Source organism: Augochlora pura, chromosome 1 (assembly GCF_028453695.1).
Source record: "Augochlora pura isolate Apur16 chromosome 1, APUR_v2.2.1, whole genome shotgun sequence".
NCBI classification, from domain to species: Eukaryota; Metazoa; Arthropoda; class Insecta; order Hymenoptera; family Halictidae; genus Augochlora; species Augochlora pura.
The window spans coordinates 10,801,333-10,815,883 of record NC_135772.1 but is presented as its reverse complement, the minus strand read 5'-3'; the positions used below and the strand labels follow the sequence as shown (position 1 = coordinate 10,815,883).

General features: G+C 36.2%; 1 protein-coding gene across 3 annotated transcripts in view; it reads right to left on the bottom strand.

Moving 5' to 3' along the window:
• Nucleotides 1–11,472, bottom strand: part of Fas1 (fasciclin 1 Fas1 domain-containing) — a 350,940-nt gene extending 339,468 nt beyond the window's left edge. For all 3 annotated transcript variants that reach the window (XM_078183768.1, XM_078185481.1, XM_078184620.1), the window contains exon 1: nt 10,875–11,472. In XM_078183768.1, the coding sequence (XP_078039894.1) occupies nt 10,875–10,988 (114 nt within the window). In that variant the 5' untranslated portion in view covers nt 10,989–11,472. The remainder of the gene's footprint in view (nt 1–10,874) is intronic.
• Nucleotides 11,473–14,551: the final 3,079 nt, after the last annotated feature.

The window sequence follows — 14,551 nt, the reverse complement described above, 5'->3', positions numbered from 1 at the left end:
TAGTTAAAAGATATTTAAATATTCAATAACATGTGTGTGAAATAACCTTTTTTCCAGACCATCTACGCAATTAGTGTAGAAACATTTGTAAAGTAATCGGCACAACGATTCAGCTGTTATAAAGCATGAAGCTGAGAACCATCGATACCCCGACGAATGCGAGTCTACGACCTTCACAGAGATCATGATTGCAGTTAGCCTCTTATGCGGTTATATCATATTTATACATCTTGACCATGTATGAAGGATATATGCGGGTTATGAAAATCATTGCGTATTTCAGTGTTTACGTCTGAGTTGTAAGGCCTACTGTGTTAGATCTTGAAACGGCTTCCAACACTGATCGACTTGTTCTAATGTATCGTCTTCTGTTGAAGTGTAAATATAGTCTCCAAGATACTGCTATAGCAGTTGCATACTTGTAGCGATTCCGTTGAAACAGAAGTTGTACTATAGCCATTCTAATATTTTCAAAAGATCTGTGCATTATGCAGATTAAAGTAAAGTAAATTAGAATATGGAACACTTTAAATGCTTAATTTTACATAAATGGGAACTTTAGGAATAATAAGACCTTAGGAAGAATGATTCTGTCAAACTCTGTCGAGATAAAGGAAAAATACTTGGAATTGGAAAAGATCGTTCACCTGTGAATTTTACATTACTCTGGTACGCTCGAAGCTGGAAAACACGAGTGGAACTCGATTTACATTTTGCAAATTGTATTACATTTCCTTTTAACTACTTCTTCTTAACCTAATTTTCAATAATGAAATAGACGAGCATTTATTAAGAGATATTATGAAACAATTTCCTCAATGCATTATTGAGGAAATTCGAATTAAAGAAAAGTTTCCTTCATCGATTAAAAGACTACTCATTCTAGAAAGGATACAAAACTGTTATTGCTTATACGTTTTCTTGAATTGCAGAAATAGATGCATAATACCCATAAATAGATAAAAACTCACAGTCTAAGTGTTACTAACTAGAGGATGATATCTTCTTGCATTGTCAAATCTTCCTATATCTAAATTTCTTAATATATTTTATTTACACAAATAGATCCATCTAAAATGATCTGAAAAGCTATTTATTACAATAAAGATTTAATCTACCCCTTTAATTAAGTAACTGTTCAGTTATTCGAATACTTGTGTTTCTTTGATCATTTATAAGACACTGTCGTAATTGCAAGACTAAAATGGAATTTAAGGTTATTTGTTTTCTCGTGTATAATAATTTACAATTCCTTTAAACAACCTTCAATAAGAATGTAGAAATTAATAACGATAATAATAATAATAATAAGTAATATCGAACATGTATACACGTAACAAGCCTGTATTTTAAAATTCTCTCAGTGTTATTACTGTTTTTTGCTTTTTCCGTTCACTTTCGTCATAAATGCACGATTGGACGATATCAGTGGATTTATCGATGTATTCTCGGCAAACAGTTACTTAGAGGGAAAGGGTTAAGCAAGTTTTCTCGTTTGGTCGCAGCATGAGAAAGACGCCCCCGCCTCCTTCTTCTCTTTCTCTCGAAGGGATGCGTGTGCGCGCGCGGACCGTGTGTAGGAACGAAGGGAACCGAACGCAGCGGGGCTCGCATTGTTTCGTTTCTACATGAACCGCTTGTTATAAATATCCGGTGGTGGAGCCGACGCAGGAGAGAATCAGCGTCACTGGCCGTTGAGAGGAAGAGAGGGGAAGAGAGGGGAAGAGGGAGAAAGAGAAAGAGAGAGAGAGAGCTGCGAAGCTAGGCGGCCCGTCTGCCAGTGTTCGTTCACCTCAAGCAGTCGTCCGGCCTCTTTATTTGCTCCAATCGAACACAACACGCACACCCAGATACAAACACGCATACTCGCGAAAATTCTACTACTTTACTTGGGAAAATATTTGCCTTAATTTCGAGCACCAGCAACGTCTTCACGAAACGAATCGAATCTACTTACCAGAAGCCCGCTTCGAGAAAATGTTACTGCTGACTTGTTAGTCAAAGAGATGTCTCTAGTCACTGGGCCATGTCTAGTTATTCCTTTGACTGCCAAAGTCGCGTATACAGGGCGTTTACTTTATCCTGAACTCGGAAATATCTTCGTTATTTTCGTTAACATAATAGAATGTGTCAAGACAACCTTGTTTTAGTCAAAGCTAGAAATATTCTGATCCATGTCTTTTTCTTTCGAGGTTATCTTTTTTCAAGTATCGATCGGTATTTTATAAAAAAGATAGAAATTCAACGAATTCGACGACCTCTGACACGACCATTCAAATGACTTTAAAAAAAATAGAGGTTGAAATCCCCTAACAAGCTTCAAAAAGTATCGACCATAATTTTTATTATAAAATACACCTAAACCGACGTAGCTAGTAATTAGGTACAAAATCCAGGACCAGATAATCGAGGTTCTAATTGTGAACAAAGAAATTTGAAATTCGTCATTGATCAGAACAAAAATTTAACGCAATGTTCACTCTTGTTTAGTTATTAGGTTGATGAAATTGAGAAAGAAATTCGATAATGTAACGGAAGCCTAAATTTGACGGGAATACCGTGAACAGAGGTCACCGTTAGAACATCAGAACGTCCATACGGCCCGGCACTAGTAACATGTAAAGTATCTGGTGGTAAAGAAGAAAAGGGAAGCCGAAAACACCACGGTCAACATACGGTACGCCTCCGGGACGAAACGACTTCTGGATACGCAGAAGTTCCTTACGTTTCAGAACTCTGAAGACCATCTGTCGCGCGACTTAAAAATGACATCCGGTACCATGATTCCTCTCCGACCAGTCCCTCTTTCTATCGATTCCAACTACGCTCTACTGGCGAATTATTTGGGTCACGGATATAACGGACTCGGTGAAAACGGGCAGTCGTGTGTAACTATCACAATCTGATAGACTATAATTCTTCCGGCAAGACCCGTTTGCTAATTTTAAATTAATATTAAATTAAATAATATTAAATTTAAATTAATATAATAACAAACTAGACACGCGTCAACTAAATTAAGAATTTTATTTTACGCGAGGTTATTATGAACATTAATTTATGCTGATTAATTAACAAGAATAATACAGTTCCCGTTGCTGTAGTACATATTGATAAGGTCATGTCAATGCGTTGCATTTTGTGTTATAATTTACTTAACAATCACCTAAATGGATTTATGCATTTATGACAGAAGTGAGTACGTGAAATACGCGACAATATATACGAGGTATAAATTTAACAATGCCGCTATATTATTCACAACCATGCATACAATTTTAACGACGCAAATTAGTTTCTACTTAGCTCTCATTTGTTTACAATCGAATAGAGAATTTTTACTTTGCACAAAGTTCCACGATCTATTAATTAGTCAAGCAAATCTATTATCGCTGGACATCTGACTTATGGACTTGTTCTATTTTAGAGTAATTCTAAATAGAAAAAAATACCAATATGGCAAATAGTCATCGGCACTTTACAATTGCAATATTTTCCATTTTAAAGTTCTGGAGAATTCGTTTCTGTCTGTACAAACGTGTTTATATCATCCACGACTATATTATTCAATGTAAACTGGTCGTAACTAAGAAAAAAGTGGACAAGTAGAAAATGAACAGAAATATGTATACCATCTTCAATATTTTCACTATACATATAAATTCACCATATAGCATTAGATGTCTGTCAGTGCATTTCTCTTTCAATATAAGGCGAAAATAAAACAAATTGTTACTAATAATAATAATTCTAACCATTACAATTCCCAAGTATGCCAAGGTTGTTTTTTAAAAAAAAGAAGATCAGCACAGAAAACACTGTTTCTCCAACGTGCTGTACGTCTCCGACCAATTTCCCTTATCTTCGTCGAAAAAATATCCCGAAACCGCCCCAGTTCCCTTAATCACCCAGATACACAAACACTATACCGAAAACAGTGCGCCAATCTTGCCCGAAATCTGCGAGAGCATTACGTGCGCTCGGTTCTCGTAAATTCAGGTGGAATTTAATTTGAAGCTGTTGAGAGCAAATTACGAAGTTCGAGGGGGTAATATCGAACAGGAGCCTCGAAGGTCAACAAGGTCATTATCGCAGCGGACGGGTGTGCATACAGGCCTGCACCGCAAACCCCTCGGTCGTCTGTGCACCTGTTCACACCTGCCGCCGATGCCATGAATGGGGGCTTAGCGGGACTTAACGTAAGCACTGCATGAAACGCACCGAAATAAAAAGTACGCGAGGAGTGAAAGGCAAGGCCAGTTGCTAGCAGAAGCCGCGACCGAGAGCGGAGAAACGACATTGACATTGGCAGTGACCGTTTTAGTTACACCGTGGCGTGACGGCGACGTAACTTTCCGCCAAGAAGCCGGTCAAGTGGAACTGCGCGGGAAATTCGCGCGGCAACGATACCGCGAGGTCAAGTGATCGGGGTGAAGGGATCGCCAAGGATTGGCGGAACCTTTTCTCAAAATCTGTTCAATATTAAATACTCAATTCTTTTTTTCATTTTACTATTACTTGGAATTAATTAAAAATTGGCAAAAATTAAAAATCTCTAGATTCTATATAACCCTTTTAACTCGACTTATAATAAGAATTTAAAAGGTACGTTTATCTCTTTAATTATTTAAAACTCACAAGAACTAAATCCACGTTGGACAGTTTTTATCGTTGAATTTTTCTAATTTATCTCAAAGTTGTACAGAAATTTTTTCACGCCGAAATAAACAATTTCTACGTATTGATTCACATTAACTTTTAACCGAACTGACTACTGCATAATAAAACGTGGTGATAAAAGCGGCACAATACATAAATCAATCGCCAAACTCTTCCTAAAAGTTTTCGTAAAATATCATTTATTATTTGAAGGATTTTATATGGTTCTGCAAAAATTGGAAACCCTTATTGGAGATCGATTGGTGGCAGCGTTTTTTATACATCCATCGTTGTACAATGTGGACGAATGTTTACTACTCTGATGGGTGGTCGTCTACCAGCTCGTGCGTAACAATTACGCCGACGATAGAATTTTTATGCGATTGTCGGTCACAGAGTGCACAGAAGTTTGAACTCTTTTCGGTAACGTAGACTAACAAAAGATTTAATACGTTCGCTATCATGAACAAATGCATCTTTTAAAATGTGTGCCAATAGGAGCACATAAAAATATGTGTGATATTAGTAGCAAATTCGATAACTGAAACATTAAGTGTATAAACAGCGTGATCATGTCAAAGAGAAACGTTTAGCTATAAGTTAAGTAACTAAAAGTTGTAACTTCAAGAAATGTAGAAGACATCAAAATAAAGCAAAAGTGCTAAGCATGCAATTCAATTGGAGATTGAAGAGAGGTTAATAAAACTAGCAAAGTTACCGGAACAATTCTTCTCTGTTTAGCATCGAGGACTTTAAAATCTTTGATTAACTTAGCAGCGATTTTGTTAATTATTCCTAGAGGAATATTTAAATATCGTTCACTTGTCGTGTTAAGGCTATGAATAATAAGTCAAGTATTTCAAACAGAGAACACCATTTTGACCTACGAATCGATTCTTATAAGATTATAATACTGCGACAGTTTTTAAACTAATTTTAAAAACTACCTTTGTATTAGTTATAAGGTTAACAAATATTTTCCTATACATGTATATATATATTCGTTTTTCATTTCCAGCCGGGAAAATCGCCTCTGTTAGAGTATGCTTATGGGAAATAATATGCGGTTATTGAAGTGTTAAAAGTTCTTGTACATGAATATATAGAAAGTATTCCTTCCCTGGTACCATGCACAGAATTGCATATTTTGAAAGATTAATTTATATTTACGAATTTTAAAGATGTATCATCGTCCGCCAAATAGTCAAGCTTGACAATTCAATTTAGACTCTGAATTCATTCACTTATATCGTGCTTTTAATATTTTCAACGAAGCTTGTACTTCTTATGCTAACAGAACTTTGAAAAGTATTCTAATAAAAACAGTTCTAACGAACGGCGCCATGGGAAAATATTATTCCGAGGGAGAAATTATGTTTTAAGGCGCGCTAGCCTATATTTTCGGATATCGGTCCGTGGACGTGTAGGGTGCGCCGCGTAGAAAGCAATGCATTAACCCTTTTAGTACCGGCGAAAAAAACGTGCCTAAGCGAAGAATACCGGGCCGAATCGGCGAATTTGCAGAGGTTTGCGAAAATGCTCGTAAAAACGAAAGTAGAAGTGATATTTACAAAATATAAAAAGCAGCATATTCGGAAATAAAGGGAGAATAAAACGATGCGAATTGTGTTTCATTATTTGTTGAAAATCATAAGAATAACATAAACATAAGACATAACAGAAATCGTACAAATGTGATTACTCTTTTTCAAATGGTAATTGCACATAAAAAATGTCATCATTTGGTCATAGCTCTATATACATCATTTAGTATAATGTATAGACATTGCATTTTGCAATCATTTGCAATACAATAGCAGAAGTCGGATAACAAAACGGAAGGATAACGCTATGATGCACGGCAAGCGTCAGACAGATCTACTACACAAGTGGATCGTGCAGCTGGTAATACGTCACTAAAAAAAATATAAGTGTTATTATAGATATTTATAGTTAGTTTTCTGGCCACTAAGAATATGTAATGTCACCCACATTGAAACAAATGTTGGTGATCAAGATCAGAATGATGCTTTAGGCATTGTCGTTGTGGCGACGACATGTAATATTTCCTTACTTTTACTTACACAAGCAATTTATTAGCATTGATGCTTACTAATGCATATACCATGCAACCCTTTATTGCAATTGGAATACTCTGATAACTATCATAAACATCGTTAAAATTGCAATTACGGTCCAGAGAAACTATCCCGTATCGACGAATATACGAGGGATATCCCGGGTCCCGTTTCTATCTTATCGCTCTAACATATACAGACCCGCGGCACTAATCAACATAAAATATAACAAAAAGTTAAATCTAATAATCATTTTTTCACTTGTGTTGCATCGAATATGAACCATTTTAACATTTTATAAAGTTATTTTGAAACACAGACCTCTTGTGATGAGTACAATAAGGCTCCAACGGAGGCGCGACGATATATCGTCGTTGGTATTTTTGGCAAGTGCACCGAACGACGATATATCGTCGTTCGGTACTAAAAGGGTTAATAACATCATCTGATAACGGAATTAAAAACTGGCGCGTTCCAGGTGAGATTAAACGGCGTGAACCGCGTTTCCGACGATAAAAAGAATCGCGGAAGTTCGACGGAAGCGAGAAACGAAATAAAACCCGCGAAAATCGAGTTCTATGGGACGCTCGCGCGCTGGCAAGTAGTTTGTCGAATCGATCGTGTGCCCGAAACTAGCCTTGAGCGAAAACGTCCTGACGATTTTTGTCGCAGCAACAAGTTGGTGGGTGGGATTCGCTCGCCCTGCCTTCGAACCTGGACACGCATTATTGTAATATTCAGCGAGATGAATTCAAAGCGGCCGCTGCTATCTCCAGGGATTTAATATAGATCACTCCATTAACTAAACGGTTTCATTGAAATGGGGACCGAGATACGGGTGGAAAGTCATTTTTCGCAAAAAAAATCCTATGAAATGTTGCCGCAAATCCAATTTCAATCATTCAGTTTGATTTGTTCGGAATCGACTTTCATTGTGCTCGAGCCGTGCCGAATCCTTACGCGTAAACGTAGTTTTATCGATTAATATGTGTAAACAGTAATCATCGAGGATTGAATATTGTGCAGATATTAACGGCTCCGTGTTTCGTTACAAAATTGTACAAGATATAGATAATATGTATGTCGCTGGTTCGGTTACATCTGATATTCTGTTTCAATTACAGAATAATGTTACCGGTATTAATACTGATCCTTAAATACTAGTACGATTCTGCTATTTATATTTCTCGGTTAATGAATGCATTACGTCTTCCATGCGTTTTATGTAATGCTTAGAAAAATGTATCACTCGTATCATTTTCGTTAAACAACATCCTTAACTATACTCCATAAGAAAGTTGACATAATTTATCATTTGTAGAATCTGCTATTCACTTTACTTCCTGAAAATTTGTTTGCAAGAAAACAAAAATCGAACACTTTAATAACAAATTATCAGGCAAATGAATATTAGAATTTTCGAAGAGTTAGGTTTTGTCAGGTTCTGTCTAGGTATCGTTTGATCTCGAGGTCGCGGACCAAGAGCTTTTACAAAAGGAGACACGAGAAGAAGCAACGGCGTCTACTTAATAATGTAACAAAAAGAGTTGGGTAGCTCTCGATTTTATGTTAGCGGGCCCTCCTTTATTGCGTCATTAATTAACGGAATGATCTGAGGCGGTGCGTAAACCTCGCTATAAAGGTTAGTACAGAAGGACCCTAAAATTAAGTGATTCACTAGCCGTGCCAAAGAAAGCCTATTATCGTTTCTATTGGCAATTCGATGAAGACATAAAACTAAATTAATTCCAAACACTTCGGGATTCGATGGCGGTACTTAACCAAAAAATCATCGTAAATACATCGTGCCACATAAAAATCGTATACAAGTATAATTAAATTTGCCAACTTTGCCTTAATTACCACGTTACTAATAATATCTTGGACGAACAGTTTAGGTAAAATTTAATATAATCTAACTTTAAAATTTTATGTGATATAATAACCGAAATGTGAATAAAAACTTTTTTGTACCGAACATTGTCAAAGAATGACATAATAGAAACTTATAGCTTGTTACGTTATTGTCACCAGTGCCCATTTTGAGTAATATTTGTATATTTGTTCGTTTTTACTGGTAATAGTTACAAGTATATAAGCGTATAAAATAAGTAGAATTATAAACTCTTAGAATTACATAATTCTAAGTATAATGACATTTCAAGGGAATTTAATTGTTTCAAATAATTTGATAAAATCGTTGACGATTTCAAACATTTCTTTAATAAGAATTAACGTAAACATTTCTTTTTCTATACAAACCTAGAAAAGATAATTTGATTGATTACACTGTTGCTGTCCATCGAACAATGTGAAAGTAAACACCAACTGAGGTGCGTATGGCGATTTAATCCCATAGCACTCGTACCACCTACGTGCCTAACAGGTAAATTAAAAGTAACCTTCGTGGTCACACGAACGTGTCGGAAATGCACACCACATATTTGATTTTGTAGCATTTCTTCCCACGGATTCTCACGGGTATGAAATGGATATTTCCTGATATTAACATTACGAGCTTAACAATGAGACTACAAAAGGTCAAGAGTACTCTAACATCTAGTAAAACAATTTGTCTCGCCAGTTGTTGCAATATTTTATTCAATGCAACTATTTTTTTAACTCAAATTAAGAACTTTCGAGGATCTTTTAAAGTAATCAAGAAAATTTTTAATCTATAATTTGTGTTGACATGAAATTCACTTGCTAACAAGTAAAGAAAAGAATGATTAACTTTTTGCCGTTGATTTACCCCTATTACATTTAACATTTTACGTATATTATAAACCTACAAAACAGGAAAGTAATTAATTAAAGTTTCATCTAACGACGCGTATAAAATTAATTCAACTTAATTTATTTAAAATATTGAATAATGAACGTCACGTGTGCATGATGCCGGGAACACTGCGCCATCGTTCAATAATTATCAGCAAAAATTATTCTGTATTGATTACTTGCTAATTACTGTCAGTGTACCGTTAATTCAGCCTTAATTTATTCGTACGAATTTTACTTTTCATTTCTAACATATATTTCCATTTAGTTTTAATCATTATCAGATTTCAAAGATATTTTATGGAGTACCCGGACTTTTAAAAAAATTAAGTTCTACCCACTGTTCGGAAAAGGAAAAAATAGGCTTAACAAGAAAAGCCAAGGGGTTTAAATTGGAATCTGATATTTCCAAGTATATCACGAACTATGCCAAGTATGTCAACGAACGGAAGAATTACATGTCAGTATGCACAGAGCCTCGATACAGCGAAAATTGGAATGAAGTTTCATCTAACTCTGACGTAAACTTCGTCCAAGTTTTAAAATCGATAAAACATATCACCAGAATAAAGACAGGAAAAATAATTAAAATATTCCAAACGTTTAGTTTAAATGAAGAAATGTGGTTCTATTACATAATATGCAAAATGTGTCAGACGCTATACAGTACAAGTCCGATTTTTTGCGGACATCTTTCAAATGTCTCAGAGATGGTATGATTATTCACTTTTTATAAGTCTTAGTACAAGTTTTAATTCCTATATTTAATATATGTATATTAAAAATATTTAAACATTTATATCGATCTATAAAATCCAAATCACAAAAATAGCAACAATAATTGTATTTTTTTACATACGCATAACAAGCTTAATCAAATTAGGTGACATATACCTGCAATCTTATAAATTGCTTCAAAAAATATCACCTAATCAATTGATTGGATATTATAATATCTGGATTCGAGTAGATCAGTGTTGATTTCTGAATTTTATCCAGTTAGGCACGAAGTTATACATATGTAAATCATTACACCCTAATTTGATCAGTTTTCGCATATCGACTTACAACAATTTCGAATAAAAATGGCTACCAAAGTCGTATGCGAATATGCGATACAACTTCTTACCAGAGTTGCTAAATTAATTTTTATTTCATCTTATTTCATTAAATCGACTTTTATTTGAACGTGTAAAATGTGAAACAGGTTAAAGTAAGGATGTTTACAAATTATAATCGTCTAACTTCGTTAACCAAGTTAAATTGACTCCATTAAGATGATACACAATTAACATACCAATTGATGATTTAGCAATTAAGTAAAATGGAATGAAGAAACAGTTCTCCAAGCGCACTTACCTGAGACAGATCCGGATCATCGCGGATCTTCGCGTCCATGGTTTGGGTGGCGTGGGTCCCGGTCGCAGCGGCGAAGATCACGAGGACCACGGCGAATGACGTGGTTGACAGCATAGTTCCTCGTGAAGCGTTCACTGACGGCAAAGCAAATGTCACGAACCACACCAATCCACTGATTTACCAAAAAAGTAGTTGTTTCACAGAGAGCGAGAGAGACAGAGAGAAATAGAGAGTGAGAGAGAGAGAGAGAAAGAAAGAGAAGGAGCGGATAACCTAGCGATCTATGGGAACCACACAGGGTCGGTAGCGCGTCGTCGATCGTTTTTAAATTCAACGATCAGATGGCCGCACGGCGCGCGCACTGTCTCGTTGCGTTTTATCGTTCAAATAAAAAGATTCGGACTGCACCGTCGATTTAAGATTGTACCGGTGAAGGAACACGAGGATAGATAACTGCTGGAGGAAATATTCCCGTCGAAAACGCCGCGAAACAGCGGGTTTCTGATATTGTTCGGCGCGCGTGGGACAAGTTACGAGAGAGGGAAACGTACCAACTGACTCCGCACTCTTTTCGTAGGACGTGTCAACGATACGGAGGATGGCGCGGAACTGCGCCCTCTCCATGCCTGGACCCCTATCCCCCCCACCACGCCGTCGCAACGAGTCTTCGGAGTACCGTGCCGTACTCCCCCCTCCCTCGTGGTCGACTTTCCCCCTCCCCTTCGGTCGTTCCTGACTCCCCTAACGCGACACACATTTCACACATCCGCACTGGAACGGGACTCGTGAGCGAGCACTGATGGTCATTCGATTCCCTACGCCTTTAGCTATCGGTGGATTTAAATCGACGCACGCTCGCGCCTTAGTTTGTCATTATCGTCGGAGAATTACATATAATCAGGAGATACTTGTCCTAATTGGAAGATACTAAAGATTTTGAACTGGAATTTCAAGAACTATTTCAAATGCTACTCAAAATGGCAGACAAGCGGTACTGAACGTTCGCGCTTACTGGTAACTACGAGCTTCAACTGATTTTGTACAATTTTTTAACAACTGCGTACGTTTCGGGTAAGTACAATATTGCGTCAATTATTCAAACCAATGTTTCATCATCGCTATCTGTACTAAGCAGTTTTTGATGATCCAAAGAAAAATTAAATACTGCTTTAAAAAATAAGCTTCATTGACATAACCTGTATTGTGAGTGTATACATGCATTTTGAATAATATACAGTCATTGACAAAGACATATATGTGGAGACATTTTAACCAAGTCTCTTTGAAAAGTGTGCATGTTTTGTGACTACATCGTATACGTTTCTTTTTTTATATTTTGTTTACATGCAACACAGTTTTGGAGAAGTTATTCGGTTCTAAAAAATATATTCGGTTACAGCAGTAGCATTCTCGTAGTTAATAAGTCATTTTACGTGCAATTCGCATTGCTGTAAATTGTTTAAGTATAATACACGCATGTTTCAATATCCAATTCGATTTCCCCAACCATCTCGATTACAATTAGTTCGCATAATTGACGCTCTACTATAGTTGATAGAACTAATTGTGTTTAAATGAGACAGTGGTTTGCGATTTATTGTATCTCCTTGTTTATGAATAAGATCGGTTATATATAAGGACATTTGACACACTAACCACTATTGAAAAATGGTCACTAAACATAATGAAAAAAATGTGCAAATGAATACTTCAAATAGAATTTCCATACATGTGGAAGTGAATAAAATGTGTCATAACTCCCTATGAGGATGATTGAAGAACAAATTATTCAGAATGTAGAATAATTTTTACAACTATAAAATATTCTTAAAATTGAATCCTCTTCTGTTATTAAAGGCAAGTGAGATTATGAACGTAATGCGTTAGGAAATTTTTTATTTTAAACAATGAATATTATTTGTTTCCACGATTGTAATGAGTTATTGGAATTCTGTTCGACACACTACAAGCATATTATTCATGCATACATTATAAACGAATCTCTTTATTAAATATGCCGTTCCCTGAACAATATTAATTCTCGCGGTATAATCTGGTAAAATATCCCAGAACTTTCGAATAAAAGGAATTCAACACATTCTTCCCAAATTTTCCAATTACTCTCCCGCTTGATTCGGAACGAGCATTTCCAATCGTAAAATGACTATTACTCAATAAATCGTTCGATTCCTCTCGTCTTTCCGCCCTCATCCAACAATTCGTTTCAATCAATTCACCCCTCTCGCGCTGCAACGTCATTTATCAAACATCGGGCACGTATTATTTCCAATATTTACGCCCAAAATATGTCTCTGAATAAATTTCTATACAGTTGGTCGAGGAAGGTATTGAATAACCATCGCAACTCGTGCGTCCAATCTCTGCGTGGGCGTACGATATGTGACAGGGAGATGATACTTACTTGCCCTTATAAGATGGTCGTGTATTAGGCCAACCGCAAAGTTCCAACTAATATCAGAAATTATGTTCTGTGGAAACTAAATTTGTAATTCTATTACTCCATAATCTTGCTTTATTTATTATCTACATCCAAAGCTACCCTTGTAACTTTTTCGAGGAAAAATTTTAATGTACGTATATTTAGATATTAGTTTTAAGTCTCGGTTTCTGTTTGTTGATGTTTTCGAAATGAGTATGCACCTTCTTACAATCCTGTTATTACTTAGTAATCCTGTTAGTATTTAGTAATATCTGTTAAAGAATTAAATAATGTTTGTTTCTTGCAGGCTATAGTTTACTTCATCCTTACAACGTACTAACTGAAGATTTTGATGTATCAGAAACGAATAGTATTCTTACTTAAAAATTTATGTACGCAATGTTCATGACGAATCGAACTCGTTGTAGTGCAAGGAGTGGAAATGCGAAAGGTTTTTTGATTAATTCGGCCTACAAATTCTTTTTCGCATTATATCTATTCGAAACACTGGAAATAGCAGACAATAATCGATTATCGAAAGATCGATAGATGCCACGGAATCTCATATTTCAGCTTTTGTTCTTTAATTAATATGTAATATATACAACTAACAACTACACATTTAAATGTTACATCAATCATACATGACTAACATTAATATTCGACTAGGTTTATAAATTCATTTTTGTTGTGATCTGATCGAATCAATTATTAATAGGTTTTTTAGAACGTGAGATTAATCGGTGAAATAAATGATGAAACACTGTTATTATTCTAGCATTGTAAGGCGGGAAGGCAAATGGTTTAGAACGTCTCAAACGTTCCCAAGGCGTCGCTATTTCCAACCAGAGACAGCAGCACGTGACGTCATTCAGCCCTCATCCGCCCTCTCCTTGACCAACCACCACGAAATCCCTAACTACGTCGTAGACAGAGAGTGACATCACGTCTACAGACTTTTCTCGTTCTACGAGTGCCCTTCTAAAGCCGTGAGTCGCCTTTGCTTTGCTTTGCTCCGCGAATCCGTGCCACGTGGGGCCGTTAACCAAGAGCGTAAAGTTTCGAGGATAGAGGAAAAAAGGAGGAGCACGCTCTCTTAACGAGATTGTTCCACCCTGCTACGTTCCTTCTTTGATTTATTAACTTATACCTCGTTCGTTCTGCCTGAATAAAAATCGGTTTCAACGTATTGGCTATCAGGTGTTGCAAAATTAATGGCAGGCATCTCGAATCCTAG